Here is a 17,106-nt window from a genome sequence, read left to right as displayed (position 1 = left end):
ATTAAAATTATTATTTCTAGATTTTAGTTTGTAAATAAAGAGATTTAAGACACTAGTTGATGAGAGATGAAAATATACTTTTTATTTATTTATTTCAGAAATAGAAATTAATCGATTTGAACATATCAAATAGTTTCCATAGCCTACAGATTAAAAAAAGAATTAACGTTTTTCCATATAAACATTTTTTACAATATTCGCAACATCTTTGCCAAAAAATGCTTAATTATTTTCAGCCCAAAGTTCCATGCTCGATGTTATCAAGCTTTTTTAATAATTTGTTAATTAAAAAGTTGCTCTTTTTTCGATTGTCCTTCGTTTAGTTTGTATAACATAATACTACTTTAATATATATTAACTTGATGTTGATCAACTTTATTTTTCCATTTTATTTTCTTATCTCATGAAAGATTGATGAGGAAAAATTCCTAAACAACGTTTTATAAAATGAAAAAAAAAAAAAAAAAAAAAAGAAAATAAAGGCAAAAAGAAAGAAAAAATAAAAAAATATTTAGAGAGAAGAAAGGCAAAAAAGACAAAAAGAAAGATAGGATGGAAAAGAAAAAGAAAGAAAAAGAGCGAGATTAAATAAAGAGAAAAAGGAAAAGAAAGAAAGAAAGAAAATTTATTAATACGTCACAGAATGAGAAAGACTAAAGAAGCTGATTGCGTCTTAGTCTCAAATTCTTCCTATCTTTTAATATGAAATTTTAAAAAACTCAAACCTAAGTTCCTGTTCTTAACACAAAATAAACAAAAAGATTTGCAAGAATTGATATTTGTTAATATTTTTCATACTTTTCTCAGTTTCATTAATAAACATTGAAAAACTAGAAACTGATCTATGTTTTTTAAGCTGAAAGTATTTTCGGACATACAGTGGCAGGCGATAATATCAATATAATGAAGACGACTTACGATATAAATTTTAATTTATATTAAGCTTTAAATAGCAAGGACACCCAAAGTCTGGAAAAAAAGAAAATCTGTCAATTAAAAAAAGCTTCTCAATAATTATTTGTAAACTTAAAATTCGAAAAAAGCTTGTTAACAACTAAAACTTCAATAAAAAGTCGTCTTCGTTATATTGGTATTATCGCCTACCACCGTATAAAACTGTGGAATTTAGGACGATAGCTATTAGACTCAAGTTACGTCGATTAAAAGTTCAATGAACATACAACACAGCATACAACGTACATGTACATGTACGTTGATTTGCAAACCACTTGCTCGATGACAACTTTAAATAGACATAAAATCCATGAAATGTCGTCTAACTATTCCACAGCTTTTTTAGTCTCACTGTTTGTTTCTCATTAAAAGGTTTAACGAATATATTTACAAGAAATAACGAAATAAAAAAACATTTTCTGTTTTAGTTTTTTTGAGACATTGTTTAACTAATTTTATGACTAATATATTACTCCGGTTTAGAAAGTAATGGATTGATAAATAACTATTCTATAATGCTTCCATCATAGGTTTAGAAGAACTGAAATCTGAACCGTTAATATACTTTAGTTGTAGTTTCTAGATCTATATACATAGATAGGGATGGACACTTTAGTACTTTTACAATCTAGAATTTAGATCTACATATATAGATATGGCTGGACACTTTAGCCTTTTACAATCTAGATTCTAGATCCATATACATAGATAGGGATGGACACTATAGTACTTTTACAATCTACATTCTAGATCCATATACAAAGATAGGAATGGACACTTTAGTACTTTTATAATCTAGATTCTAGATCCATATACATAGATAGGGATGGAAACTTTAGTACTTTTATAATCTAGATTCTAGATCCATATACATAGATAGGGATGGACATACTTTAGTACTTTTATAATCTAGATTCTAGATCCATATACATAGATAGGGATGGACATTTTAGTACTTTTATAATTTAGATTCTAGATCCATATACATAGATAGGGATGGACACTTTAGTACTTTTACAATCTTGATACTAGATACATATAAAGATTCCCATTCCCGATTCATAACAGTACCCTAAAAAGCTTTGTATGATCAATTAGAAATTAGAAATTAATGTTTCTAACTTTAAATACTGATCATTTTCAAATGCTGTTTCTCTGCAAAGTGACTTGCCCATTTCGATTACAGGAAAACAAAGAGGAATTATCAGAAATAACCACTTTTAAACCTGGAAAAACGACAATTGGGCAGAGCCATCTTAATGGAGAGGCCTATTACATATGTTACTGTTTATTTTTAACATATGACTGAATATTTGTGTTGAAACTGTTAACTGGTTTCTCTGTTTGTTTACAGAATTTGTACAGTCCTACTGTCACTACAGTCACCTTCCATTTGTCAATTCACAATGGAACACACTAAACCGTTATCTGATCAATAACATGAATGATATCGTCATTTTGCTAGGATTAAAAGGAGTTACCGGCTATGTAAGGTACAGAGCGTCCCATATCATATTAGATTATTTCCAATCTTTAACACCTAAATACGCACATTATACTCAAAAATCTAGCATTTTCTGCAAAAAAAAATTCTATTAGCCTAAATCATTTTTTCAAAATGATTCATTCTTCTTAAATTTTCTGATTTGTCCCCCCAAATCGTAATTTAGACCCACTGACGCGGTCTAATTTGATGTGGGACACCCTGTAGTTGAAATGAGTATGCAGTGTTGTGGAAAACTTCTTTCGGATTCATTTGAAACATATTAAACTTATTAAAGATCTGTAAATCCTGAGTTTGAGCGCAAATTCGACGTTCAAAACTCCTACTTTGGGGGTGGATACGCTTTCAGAATTAGCTTTTTTTAAATTATTAAATGACGACAACGAAAAATAAAGTAAAAATTATACAGTAATCTAATTAGATGGTGTTAGGAACATATTTCTCTAAAGAAATTTGTCAGTAAATCAATGCTAAAATCGATTATTTCGTTTTCATTATTATATTGAATTTCTTACCTTTTTTGAATTTATTCGCAGATTTCTTCAAATTCTTCAAATTTCGTCTTTTCAATAATAATTCTAGCGAATCTGCGAAAATCTTTTGAATAATGAGAAATCGGAATAATGAGAAAATAGAAACTAATAATTGAACAAGTTTACTTTTTTTTCGATGATAATATTAATTTTTATTTTCTCAACATGTTCCTATACATGACGTCTGTAGTTTATTGTAGAATTTTTTTTACATTTCATGTCGTCGTTATTTAATAATTTTAAAAAACTAATTCTGAAAGCGTATCCACCCCCAATGTAGGAGATTTAAACGTCGAATTTGCACTTAAACTCAGGATTTACAGATCTTTAACAAGTTTAATATGTCTCAAATTAATCCGAAAGAAGTTTTCCACAACACTGCATACTCAGTTCAACTACCTTACAAAGCCGGTCACTCCCTTTAAAAGTGGTTCATGCTCACAATCAAAAATCTGTAAGTAACGTTTACTGTAAAATCTTGACTGAAAATTAACAATTCTATAAAGAGAAATCATGGATAGTTCATTCACGGGCAGTTGTATAGTAAATTTGAATTTCCAAGCCGGGTCAACCTTTCCGGTCCCAATGTGTACTGTACGTAGCTCTATTGACAGGACTAGTCGGTGCAACAACTAAGGTTAATGCAGTCAGACTTTATGCTTCATTGAATTTACTTTTACTTAAGGGGCAGATTTGCGTGCATTAATACTTTATCAGACAAAACGTATGCGGGTAAAGTTGGGAATCGAAACTTCTCTTCGGAAGGTTACTTGAAATTATATCATACGCGAGCATTAGCTGATTTGATCATTAGGTAAAGTCGTTTTTTGAGCCTATTTTTTTCTGGTGGCTACTGTACGCTTAACGTTGTAAAACTCTCCTAAATGCAATTTAGGATTTACAATTGAATATCCTTTTTTTGGTTCTTTCCATCTATCAAGACAAATAATCAGAGTATGTTAAAGTTTTATTTTCAATAATTTTTTCACGATAATATTATTCTGTTTTCCGCCATTTTCCCGTAATATCTCCAGCACGCAAACTGAAACGAGTTCCTGAACAAAAATAATAAATTTAAAATTCGGTGATAGTGATGGACCAAACCTCTGTAGAGTAAAAAAGTAGATTTTAGTTCCACATTTATTGAAAATATATTTCGGTCTGGGTTGACCCTCGTCAGTTCTGAGGATATAATAACCATAAAAATCGATAAAAAAATTTTTAAATGTTTGTTAAAAATCACAAGAAAAAAAACAAACAAAAAGATTATTAAAAATTAAAAATTTGGGCTGTCAAATGGACATAAGGGAAACGAACTTAGATTATGAGATGGAAAAAAGATAATGTGCAAATATTCACTTTTTAAATAATAATTTTTTATCATACAATTCAATCGGTTAAAATGAGTTGTTAAACCAATTGGTTTCGTTTGAAAAGTTCTGAGCTGATATCATATTGAATTATATACTTCTCTTTATACTTATAAGAGTATATATATAGTTCTGAGCTGATATCATATTGAATTATAAACTTCTCTTTATACTTATAAGAGTATATATATAGATGTGCGATATTATTTTGGATTGTCTCCAAGCTGTCTTGCCAAAATACACGCGAATATTACTAGAAAACCTTGTATTTTCTGCAAGAAATTTTGCTATAGCGTTACCAATTTTTTTCGGTGCTTCATTTTTTTTAATTTTCTGATCAATTTAGAGCTATAAGCTATCTTACACAGGGTGTCCCAATACACATGGGAATTCAGTGACAAAATGGATATCGTCTTTGTTATGAATTAGCATTGTATTACCTAATTTCAAAAGCCATAATATTATTATGTCTGCTAGAATTTATTTTATGAAAAGGGTAAAAGACTGTAAAGATGTGTCTATAATGTCTCCTCAAGATGAACAGTGAAGACCGACAAGTTTACTCTGTATACGGCAATTTTCTTGTTTTACTAAGTACAACCGTTTGCAGCCAAAACATAAACAAACCAATCTGAACATAGCAGACGAAACTCTTACAGATTACAGCTTTCTCCGCAGGTATCACTATACTAAATCAAAGAATTATTTGAAAAGACGATAATGTACAGCGAGACCGATCGACTTCATTTATCGTCTTCATTTGACATTTGAATGGGTCTCTGTAAATGAATAAAGTGACCTGATAAGAACATGGAGTGTGTGTGGTTTCTCTAAGCCCTCAAGAAGTCCCAGCTGTCTTAGGTGGAGCTGCAGGGTTAACCTGGGGTCAATATAGGTCATCATGTATTATCTAGGTTAACCTGGGATCAATAGAGGTCATCAGATGGTTTCTAGGTCAACTTGAGTTCAGTAGAGGTCATCTGGCATATTTTAGGTCGGCATTGGGTCAATGGAGGTCATCAGGTATATTTTAGGTCTACCTTGGGTAAACATAGGTCATCCAGCATATTTTAGGTCTACCTTGGGTAAACATAGGTCATCAGGTATATTCTAGGTCAACCCAGGTCAGTAGAGGTCAACAGGCATATTTTAGGTTAACCTTGAGTCAAGGGAGGTCATCAGGTATATTCTAGGTTAACTTGGGGTTAAAAGAGGTCATCAGCTATATTCTAGGTCTACCTGGGGTCAATAGAGGTCACAGGCAGTTTAAAGCCAACCCGGAGTATGTTAGAATTCATGCAGTAAAAGATTAAATTTAAAGGTTTTCAGGATTTATGATTGAGATTTAAAATCGAAATTTAAAGGTTGAAATTAGTTAAAGGTTTGAGGTTTAAGGTCAATATTTAAAATGTTTAATATTGAAGGTTTGGGATTAAATATTGAGTTTTTAAAAAGTTAACTTATCCATTTATTTTGTTGGCTTACTTGAAGTCATCAGATCTAAAAAAAAGTTGTTTAAAAATTGAACTTATATTGATCAATTTTTTAACCTTTTAATTCAATGTCAAAAAACTTGTTAATCTTTTTTAAACAACTATTTTCCTGATCGCTTGTGCTATAGCTGTTTCAACCATCTAAAAATAAGTTTTAGTTAAACAAAGCATTTGAAGTAAAAAAAGCAATTATTAGTCGAGGGCTAGTTGTGAGTTCACTTTTTAATAATATCTAATGTTGTTTTTCCGGAAAAAGAGATTGCTTGTATTTGACCTATTCCCTCATGCACTCAGATTCATTTTTTAAGGATTTTTTAAACCGTACAGTGGGACCTAAAAACTATGGAATAGGAAGACCATTGTACACGTTCTCATATCACGATTTTATGTAGTACAATTTAAGAACATAAAACACACACTTGTGCAAGGTAAGTGCACCCTTGCACAACCCATTTCACTTAAAACGTTGATTTTTTAGCAATAAGATCAATTACACAATGTTGCTTAAATGTTGCTTAAATTTTGCTTAAATGTTGCACACGAAAAAGCTTGTTTGAAAATTTACGTTTTTTGGTGTCACCTGGAGTTAACAATCCAAACTTAACTGGAGGTAAAAACTTCAAACTGACCTGAAGTTTTGATCTGAGTTGGTCTGAAACTTTGGTTGGCAGGTTCTCAAATATTTCCCAGTTTTTCTCACAACCCTTACAAGTTTGAAATGAGTATCTGTCAATCTGTCAATCTTCGATTTTTCTCCGAATTTGACAAACCAAAAAGACTTTTTTCTGCATGAAGTTTTGATTAGTTTTTTTTTTTAAATCAGATAAGTACAAATTGGAGACAAGAGTTAAAACCTTTCGAAATTTTTCATTAAAAAAAATATTTTTAAGTAAATTAATAAATTATGTAATAAAAAATATTTTTAAGTAAATTAATAAATTATGTAATAAAAAACTTACTTCACATTTACAAACAAAGTTGAAATTCCTATTAAGCCACCATTGTCGCTTCTCTCTGGTTTTAAATTTAAATTTAACAAAATTATATTGTCAATTAATCTTTCTGAGCTGGGAACTTTTGAATGGTGGATATCGGGATTAATGTTTGATCTCATCGTTTTCTTAATCTCCAGTTAACTGATCGGGATTAAGGACATTTCTTTCTAAAGTTCCCAGCTCTGTTCATTTAACTTTATATTGTAAGAATCGGATATTTAACATTTTTTCAATTTTTGAATTTAAAAAAAATGAATTAAAAACCCTCCTAAGGATTTCACTGAAATGCATACTGTAAATATCAGTTATCTCATCTCCAGAGCTTATTCTAAATAATATCTTTGTTTAAATTTGTTTCTTTATTAAAGGGAGTGTTAAAAGTGGATGAGAGGAGGGTATAGACTGATATCATAATATTTTTTATTTTGTTTTTTAATTTATATTTCGCTAAAAAGTTGTTTTAACGGCTAGTACTGAATTTTGGAACATTCCTGGAGATTATGAAAATGTTTTGTTTTTTTCAAAAATCCTCAAAATTTCAGAAAAGAAAATTTTCAAAAGTAACTTTTGGATCGGTAATATCAACTATACGAATGTATCGAATTGAATTCGACAATTGTAAGTTTTATATAAAAATTAATAGTTTTCTTAATTTAACTGAATTATTTACGATTTGAGTAAAATAATGCAGCTCTGTTAATTTATATGGATGTTACGCACTTGGGAAATTTTTAACCATTTTTTCTCCTTATACAGTATATATAGTATAGTATATATACACGCAACAGATAGAAGTTAAATTTTTTTAAAAGAGATTTTTTTGTCCCCAGGACATGATCGGGTTGTTACGATCAAATCTCGGAATTTTTTCTATTGCGAAAGTTTGGTGTTGTCTGGGTTTTTATATTGATCTACCAGGGGTTGTAATCTGGCAGCACATTCATCCATCCACGCTTCATTCATTCTGAGAAGAGGGTTGACAAGATTCCAGCTGCCTAAGATTCTTCTTAGGCCTGAGAATATAGAGTGCAGGAATCCTTCTGATATACTGGAATGAGGCCCGGGTGCCGTACTGATAGGAAACATCACACTCATTGCTCCCTAACATCTGTAAGCCCGGATTGGATACCCCCAGGTACCTATAGCTGGCAACCACAGACTCTCCCTGCTTGTCTTCCATTCCTCTCTTCATCGTCATTCACTTGGACCAATCCCACTTGAAGCTTCTTTCTTGTTGAGCAGAAAGCACGCACCCTTTCGCTGCGAGAGTTGTTGACAGCCGCCCCTCTGTCCTCCTACATCCGTCAGGTGGTCATAACTGCTAAACCAGATGTCGGCTTCAGATGTTTTTGAAACCACAGGTTTGTGTGGAGTACGGGAATCGAACCCGTGAACACCAGTCTGGACACCAATCCAGTTACTGGCTGTGGACAAGTGTGCTTAACTTCAGTGATCTAACGAGAACTGGTGTCACACACTCTCCACCCATAGAAGTTAAATTAGTAGCGATCAAAATCGAATTCATTTCGATATCAGCCTATAAACCCCCTTTCATTTTTCGCGAACACTTCCCTTAAATCAACACTTTTGTAATAGTTTTGTAAAATTAATGTAAATCTATGCATTCATTTTGTTCCGTAAAATATAGATTGACCCTAAAGTGAAAGTTTGTGGCTAGTCCTTTCCTCAAAGTTTTTTTATTATCTGTTTTGAAATCCACCAATGGAAATATGAAAATCTGTAAAGTTTTTATAAGTTATTGCAGAAAGATATTTATCATTAACAAATCACATGGATTTGAAGGTTCTGTCAATATTTCATAAAGCTGTGACCTTCGATCACATATTTTTTTAACCTTTTTTCTTAAATACATTTTGTCAGTACGTTTTGAATGAAAAAGTATAAAATAAACAAATCCGAAAATTTAAGGGTTGTTGAATTATAGACCAAAACACGTTTTATTTGAAATAAAAGTAAGCCGAATGCTTCTCACTTTGGTGAGTCCGGGGTGTGTTGTGAATTAGGTATCTTATTCTTAGAATGAAGGATAACTTGAAATCTCGTCATTACTCCCTTTAATAGACAGGGTGTCCCAAAAAACATGGGAATTCAGTGAGGAATTAGATATCGTCTTTGTTATGAATTAGCATTGTAATACCTAATTTCAAAAGCCATAATATTATTATGTCTGCTAGAATTTATTCTATGAAAATGGTAAAAGACTGTAAATATGTGTCTATTGTCTCCGCAAGATGAACAGTGAAGACAGACAAGTTTGTATACTGCAATTTTCTTGTTTTACTAAGTACAACCGTATGCAGTCAAAACATAAACAAACAAAATGTGAACATGTCAAACGAAACTCTTACAGATTACAGCTTTCTCAGTAGGTATCACTATACTAAAACAAAGAATTATCTAAAAGACGATATCGAATTCGTCACTGAATTCCCATGTTTATTTGGACACCCTGTAGATATTCTGACCTGGAGCTTGAAATGAGCATCTGAGTTCTGCCAACGTTGACTCTCAAGGTATTCGGAGAACAGGAATGATTAAAGTAACTGCCAACTATTGGATAGATGGCACTTCCAATAGTTTCCAGCCCGATCTGTAATTAAAGGAAGAGTTTGCGAAAAAAAATGCCAGATGATTTTATGATGAATTAAAATAGAACCATATGGTTCATTCTACGGTGAGACTCATTAAATGTCAACTAGGAAGTCGACTGTTATGATTAAACATAAAAGACAGCAATTGTATATTATTCCCTGGCCTATTTTACTTAGATACGTCTTCCGTTTTCAACTTTTTTTGGTTCTCACTGTACAATCTTTTGTGAAAACTTTCCCTTTAACGCTAAAAATTTTAAAGTTTAAAATAAAATTGTGTGCCTAGTCAGGTTTCACACAATATTGAATCAACATTTGTTTAATTAAAGGGAGTGACCGGCTATGTAAGGTAGTTGAACTGAGTACGTAGTGTTGTGGAAAACTTCTTTCGGATTCATTTGAGACATATTTAACTTTTTAAAGATCTGTAAATCCTGAGTTTGGGCGCAAATTCGACGTTCAAAACTACTACTTTGGGGGTGGATACGTTTTCAGAATTAGTTTAATTAAATTATTAAATAACGACTACGAAAAATAAAGTAAAAATTATACAGTAATCTAATTAGATGGCTAGGAACATATTTCACAAAAGAAATTTGTCAATAAATCAATGCTAAAATCGATTATTTCGTTTTCATTATTATATTGAATTTCTAATTTTCTTTGAAATACTTCAAATGTCGTCTTTTCAATAATAATTCAAGAAAATCTGCAGAACATGTTTGTGTATAATGTGAACTAGAATATTGAGAAAATAGAAACTAATAATTGAACAAGATTACTTATTTTCGATGATAAGATTAATTTTTATTTTCTCAAAATGTTCCTAAACATGACGTCTGTAGTTTATTGTAGAATATTTTTACATTTTATGTCGTTGTTAATTAATAATTAAAAAAAAAACTAATTCTGAAAGCGTATCCACCCCCAAAGTAGGAGTATTTAACGTCGGCTTTGCGCTCAAACTCAGGATTTACCGATCTTTAAAAAGTGTAATATGTCTCAAATGAATCCGAAAGAAGTTTTCGACAACACTGCATACTCAGTTCAACAACCTTACATAGCCGGCCACTCCCTTTTTAAGCTTTAGTTGAATTTTGTGATTTTTACCTACTCATAAAACTTAGATTTTTCCAACCCAATTTAGTGCAGTGCACTATTTAAAGATTGTATTCAAGTCAAAGAAAAAAAATAAGTCTTCAAATCGTTTTATTTCAAATGGGCATATTATACAATTTACAAAGTGATCTAAAGTTTGCAAGCTATCACGCAAAATTGACGAGAATTTTGCCAATTACTTTATAAAAACAGAACCTAAAATTAAGTGCGCTGTGGTTTTAACATGCACATGGTTAGGGCTACAAAAAAGTATGCATTAGTTAAATCAAAGCCCAGGGCGTTGCGACACTTTAAAATGGACACAGTCTATGATTTGTTGTACCTGGACGCTATGAGGGTTTGATTCCAGGCCGAATATTGGATGTGAATTCATGTCTTGAACCATAAACATATGCAGCAGAATTCGACCTTAAAAGGGTTTCGTTTTGACATGTTGGCATAAAATATAATAATAAATATTTTAGGATGACCACAGGACCATTCATAATCAAATTATAAATTGACTTTATTTTAATAAAACGTTGCTTAGCAAAGCCGCCAAAGATCCAAAAAGTTTTACAGTGAGAACCAGAAAACTCTGGAATAGGAAGAATACTTTTAGACTCAAAGTATGATTTAAATAGTTAAAAATCAGACTTGAACATTAGCACAGCAATTATTTAGTCTAATAAGAACCATTTCACTTAATAATTACTTAATAAGTTACAGGGTGTTCCACGAAACATGACAGTTGGTGAATAGTTTTAAATATCTTCTTCCATATACTGTATTAGATGTTTAAAACTTTTTGCAGTTTACTTAGTTTTAAAAAAAACTTTACTCAAATATATTTTACTTAGATATCAATTTTACTATTATATGGATGCCATATTTATTATTATTCAAACAACTTGTGTTGACGGAAAACAGCAACACGCTAGACAAATCAGGATAATAGGCCAGTTAGGATTCTGGTGGGGGATGTTTATTTTCCCCGGACGATTCTTTCCCGATAGGCCGCACAAATACACACAACAGAGTAACCCCGTCTCAGAAATTCGATAACAAAATCTTTATTTCCTAAAAAATAACATAAATTATAGGTCATGGTTACTTGTACAATGTTATAATGAATGTTAATAGTAGAAAAAATCTTACGAATTATTTAGGGATGGTCGGGGGTGACTTATTGTTGATCAGTATTGAAATACGTTTTTTTAACTTCTGAAAAATTACAGTTGAATATTTAACGAAATTCACTAATGCTTCTTATGAAAGTATTTTGCTTAACTTTAATGATTTCACAACAACGAAAATATTTTAAGCTCCGTCGGAGGAGTACAAAGGGAATTGCGGGCTGAAAATTTGGTTTGGCTGTCTCCGAGAGGAGATTCAAGTTGAAGACGACATTTTACAGAGGTCTTAAATTAATGGTTAACAACTTGACATATTTTGGAAGAAGACATGTTAAACTATTCACCAACTGTCATGTTTCTTGGTACACCCTGTACTAGTAAAACTATTTGCTTTGAAACAACATCATACACACACTTAAGTATTGATTTAATGTCGTCTTCCTATTCCTCACTATTTTCTCACCATAGTTGTATTATTACATTTTCAAAGCTTCCTGATTTTTGCTGGGTTTAAATTTCGAGAGCTGATATGAGTTTAAATACTAGTTTCTTTTCGCTCCTCCAATACTGCAATACAAACATATTTCAGCATTTTCTTATATTTTAAATACCTAAAAATATTTCCTCGCTGGAGAGAGGACCAACTTTCTTTTCCTAAAAATTTTTGAAATAAAATTTCTCATAAAATTTGTTCATAAATTTTAAGTTAAGGCCTGAATATGTAAAAAATTATTCATTAAATTAAGAATAAAGATTATCAGAAAAAAAATACTAAAAATGTAATTTTTAAGTTAACCTGGTGATAACTGGTTAAACGAAGGGTTCTTAACAGGAAAACAGAGATAACGTAACATTTTATTCTGCTCTCTGTATCCCTAAACATGAAACAGAAAAAACGTAACATTTTATTCTGCTCTCTGTATTCCTAAGCAAGAAACAGAGATAACGTAACATTTTATCCTGATGCTCTCTGTATCCCTAAACAGTAAACAGAAATAACGTAACATTTTATTCTGCTCTCTGTATCCCTAAACAAGAAACAGAAAAAACGTAACATTTTATTCTGCTCTCTGTATTCCTAAACAGGAAGCAGAGATAACGTAACATTTTATCCTGATGCTCTCTGTATCCCTAAACAGTAAACAGAAATATCTTAACATTTTATCCTGCTCTCTGTATTTCTAAACAGAAAACATGAAACAAAAATCTTGCATTCTAAAATGAGTGACATTAGCTGAAATAAATGGACAAAACAAGAAATAAACTAATTTTCTTATAAATGTTTTTTGTTAATTATGTAGCTAGAGGAGATATGTCCTTTATCTATTTTAAGGAAGTGAGTACTTGCCTCAAACTAAGACGAACTAAGTTTTGCCACAAACTCTGATTTTCAAGATTTTGTAACCTAACGGTTAGCCCTTTGATATTTCAAATTATAAACTCTGTTAGTTCAAATAGTTTAAGTTTGAAATATCAAAGGTTTACATCATCAGGTTGCAAAGATTTAGGGATTAAATAATTATAGTTTGAGATAAGTAATCAGTTTCTCGAATTATATTTCCCCACCTAGTTTCCTTGTGTGTTACCATATTCCAGAACTGATTAAAAAGTTCATCCGAACTATGGTTTTCTAATGTAGTCTCGTTGATGTTAGTGCGGAAGAACTCAAATGGTTTCTGTGTAAGAGCCTGAAATTTTATCATTCTTATTATAAAATGAAACTAAAACAATTCATAATTTATTTTATTTAGTTTCTAAAAATCAAATCAAAATGAAACTAAAACAATTCATTATTGATTTTATTTAGTTTCTAAAAATCAAATCAAAATGAAACTAAAACAATTCATTATTGATTTTATTTAGCCTCTAAAAATCAAATCAAAATGAAAATAAAACAATTCATTATTGATTTTATTTAGCTTTTAAAAATCAAATCAAAATAAAACTAAAACAATTCATAATGGATTTTATTTAACTTCTAAAAATCTAATCAAAATGAAACTAAAAGAATTCATAACTGATTTTATTTAGTTTCTAAAATCAAATCAAAATGAAACTAAAACAATTCATAATTGATTTTATTCAGCTTTTAAAAGTTAAATCAAAATGAAACTAAAACAATTCATAATTGATTTTATTCAGCTCCTAAAAATCTAATCAAAATGAAACTAAAACAATTCATAATTGATTTTATTTAGTTTCTAGAATCAAATCAAAATAAAACTAAAACAATTCATAATTGATTTTATTTAGCTTCTAAAATCAAATCAAAATGAAACTAAAACAATTCATATTTGATTTTTTTTAGCTTCTAAAACTTAAATCAAAATGAAACTAAAACAATTCATAATTGATTTTATTTAGCTTCTAAAATCAAATTAAAATGAAACTAAAACAATTCATATTTGATTTTATTTAGCTACTAAAAATTAGATCAAAATAAAACTAAAACAATTCATAATTTATTTTATTTAGCTTCTAAAATCAAATCAAAATTAAATTAAAACAAATCATAATTGATTTTATTTAGTTTCTAAAAATCAAATCAAAATTAAATTAAAACAAATCATAGTTGATTTTATTCAGTTTCTAAAAATCAAATCAAAATGAAACTAAAACAAATCATAATTGATTTTATTTAGCTTCTAAAATCAAATCAAAATTAAATTAAAACAAATCATAATTGATTTTATTTAGTTTCTAAAAATCAAATCAAAATGAAACTAAAACAATTCATTATTGAATTTATTTAGTTTCTAAAATCAAATCAAAATAAAACTAAAACAATTCATAATTGATTTTATTTAGTTTCTAAAATCAATTTAAAATGAAACTAAAACAATTCATAATTGATTTTATTTAGCTTCTAAAAATCAAATCAAAATGAAACTAAACCTATTCATAATTGATTTTATTTAGTTTCTAAAATCAAATCAAAATAAAACTAAAACAATTCATAATTGTTTTTATTTAGTTTCTAAAAATCAAATCAAAATAAAACTAAAACAATTATACCTGATTAAGTTATGGTTCTTTATTTGGACCAACTCGTCCTAAATTAAATGAATTCATTTTTTGACACAAACTAAAATTTTCTTATAACTTTATCTTTTTGAATTCTTTGTTTAAAATATCTAAGGTCTACAACATAAAGGGGGATATATCTATCATAGATTTATTTTATAGTCTCTACTATATTATTTGCAAATCTATATATAAATTTGGCTTGTCTGTCTGGGTGTCTGTTTGTTTGTTTGTTTGTATCCAATAAACGTCAAAACGGCTGAACCGATCGGGCCCATTTTTTTGTGGGACATCACGTGACCACAGGGAAGGTTTATGAATGATAACAATTTTAAAAAAATGTGTTTTAAAGGTTTTTAGTTTTGTAAAAAAAAATTAAATTCTTGAAAATCCGCGAATTTTTTTTATATCTGCTAAATTTTTTTCTTCTTTGTTTTAAAATGTAAACAAAAAGAACATGTTCACAATTTAAATAGAAGATGGGCGCGAAGCGCCCTAAAAGCCTAGTAATCTATTATTCTCAATGTAAATATATTAATGTGTAATATTGCAATAAAACTTTATCCCGTAAATATACATAGAATACACTGTAAATCAATTATATATTTGCTCTCGACGAATTTTTTTCGGGGGGGGGGGGTAGGCGGCAGAAAGGCCCGGCGTTGCCGTACAAAAAAAAGTTTTGAAAAAAAAATGTTAATAAACAAATTCTATTTTTTTGGCCTATGGCACCCTTCGGCTACCCATGAGGGTCCACAACAAATGTCAGCCAATCTTGTCCAGCCGTTTGGTCGGCCAGAGGAAACATATATATATGGATGTGTTGTTTTACTATATACATGGATAGATATAGGATTAAAAAATAAGAGTTTTTGACAAAGACTCAATTCCTTATTATACTATATAAGATAATTTTGAAAAAAATCACAGCTAATTAAAAAATAAATATGCTTTTCAATATCACACTATCATAAATGTTTGAATCTTAAAGATTTAATTTTTTCCAAGAATCATGTCCATACATGAACAATAAAAATTATCTGAAGATGTTCAATCAAACCCCTTATCTACTATGCAATTGCTTATTAACTTGAATATATATTTGTAATCAAATAAATCTTTGATTTTTAAAAGATACGGAAATGTTGTTAAACAAAAAGTTCAAATTCCAAATTCAATTTGATTTTTTTGTGCCGATAGCAATTCAGTAAAATAAATAAATATTTTTTTTGATTTTGAATTTAAGCATACCATTCAGTACAACATAGCATATTTATTTTATATATACATATTTTGTAAGTGATGAAATCTTGATAATAATAATTTAGGAAATCTTATTATTTTGTATAATTTAATTATCACGTTACCTCAATCTTCTCTTTATCTTGTTTAAGTTTAATCTTGAGGTAGGTTTCTTGAAGAATAGATTTAAACTTTGTTCTACTGGATTCACTTAGATCAGAACAATCTTAAATACTTATAATTAATGCTTACTTCACTGTTAAAAAATCTCTAAACCTTTGTTTTTATTATTAAATCTTACTGAAAGTGTTTCAAAATTACAATTATTTTGTTCGAAATTGTAAAAAGAATGTGAATGATATAAAAAGGAACTGATTTTTTGCCTCAAACATTTTTTTTTTTTCATCCCAATTTCTTAGCAACCCACCGAAGTCGTAGACCTTTGAAATTTCAAACTGAATACAAAACAATAAGGAGAATCTGATTTTTTGCCAGAAACTCAAATTTTCTAATCCATATATCTTTGCAACTTGGCTGTGAAAACCTTAGACTTTTTAATATAACAGAATTTTGAAATCTACGACAATGAGTTGTTTAGATATAGAAATTAGAAGATTTGAGTTTGTAGAAGCAAAGACTCAATGCCTTTATCTGTAATATTTTAATGTTTAATAAAATATTAATGCTCAAGTATTTCCTATGTCGAGTAGACAGGTGGATAAATACTCTCTAGCTAGAGTATATTCTCCTAGTTTAATAAAATATTAATGTTCAAGTATTTCCTATGTCGAGTAGACAGGTGGATAAATACTCTCTGGCTAGAGTATATTCTCCCAGCTTAGCACAGCACTGGACAATCTTATGCTCAACTGAAAACATTAAGAGTACATAGTACATAATGTAATTGTTGTAGTGTTATACATACATGTACTGTGCACATGGAGTACAACTGACGAGGATACGTAGTATGTATACAATAAGCACAAGGAATCCCCAAAGAGGTAAGTGTACTGCAGTGTTTACATTTGAGTAACAATGATGATTTATGAACATAACATGTAGTCCAAGAAAGATCAACAAGGTGTACTGTCCATTATGTAATGAATGCCAAATAAACTAGTCCAACATTCATCTCGTTTATACCC

The 17,106-nt window shown here is 29.8% G+C and overlaps 1 protein-coding gene across 1 annotated transcript; it reads right to left on the bottom strand.

Annotated features, from left to right (window-relative positions):
- Positions 1-3,940: 3,940 nt before the first annotated feature.
- LOC111698475 (uncharacterized) lies at positions 3,941-13,383 on the bottom strand. The gene is made up of 12 exons (XM_023468825.1): positions 13,262-13,383; positions 12,492-12,570; positions 12,307-12,349; positions 10,903-10,988; positions 9,336-9,460; positions 7,118-7,177; positions 6,814-6,868; positions 6,484-6,558; positions 5,964-5,995; positions 5,847-5,861; positions 5,161-5,241; positions 3,941-4,046 (listed from the first exon to the last, which is right to left on the bottom strand). Exons 1-12 carry the CDS (start codon positions 13,282-13,284, stop codon positions 3,977-3,979), a joined length of 744 nt encoding a protein of 247 aa, XP_023324593.1. The 5' UTR covers positions 13,285-13,383; the 3' UTR covers positions 3,941-3,976.
- Between the last annotated feature and the right edge of the window lie 3,723 nt (positions 13,384-17,106).

This window comes from Eurytemora carolleeae, unplaced genomic scaffold (assembly GCF_000591075.1).
Source record: "Eurytemora carolleeae unplaced genomic scaffold, Eaff_2.0 scaffold167, whole genome shotgun sequence".
In the NCBI taxonomy this organism is placed as follows: domain Eukaryota; kingdom Metazoa; phylum Arthropoda; class Copepoda; order Calanoida; family Temoridae; genus Eurytemora; species Eurytemora carolleeae.
Note: the sequence above shows the minus strand (reverse complement) of the source record. Positions and strands in the feature narration are given on the sequence as shown.

Bases quoted from the DNA above. Each gene is read 5' to 3' on its own strand.
- LOC111698475 (XM_023468825.1), bottom strand. From the start codon at position 13,284: ATGGTAACACACAAGGAAACTAG. The intron at 10,989-12,306 runs GTATTTAAAATA...AACCCTTTTAAG, and splicing joins CAGCGAGGAAATATTTTTAG to GTCGAATTCTGCTGCATATG. The intron at 9,461-10,902 runs GTACAACAAATC...CTTTAATTACAG, and splicing joins CAAACCCTCATAGCGTCCAG to ATCGGGCTGGAAACTATTGG.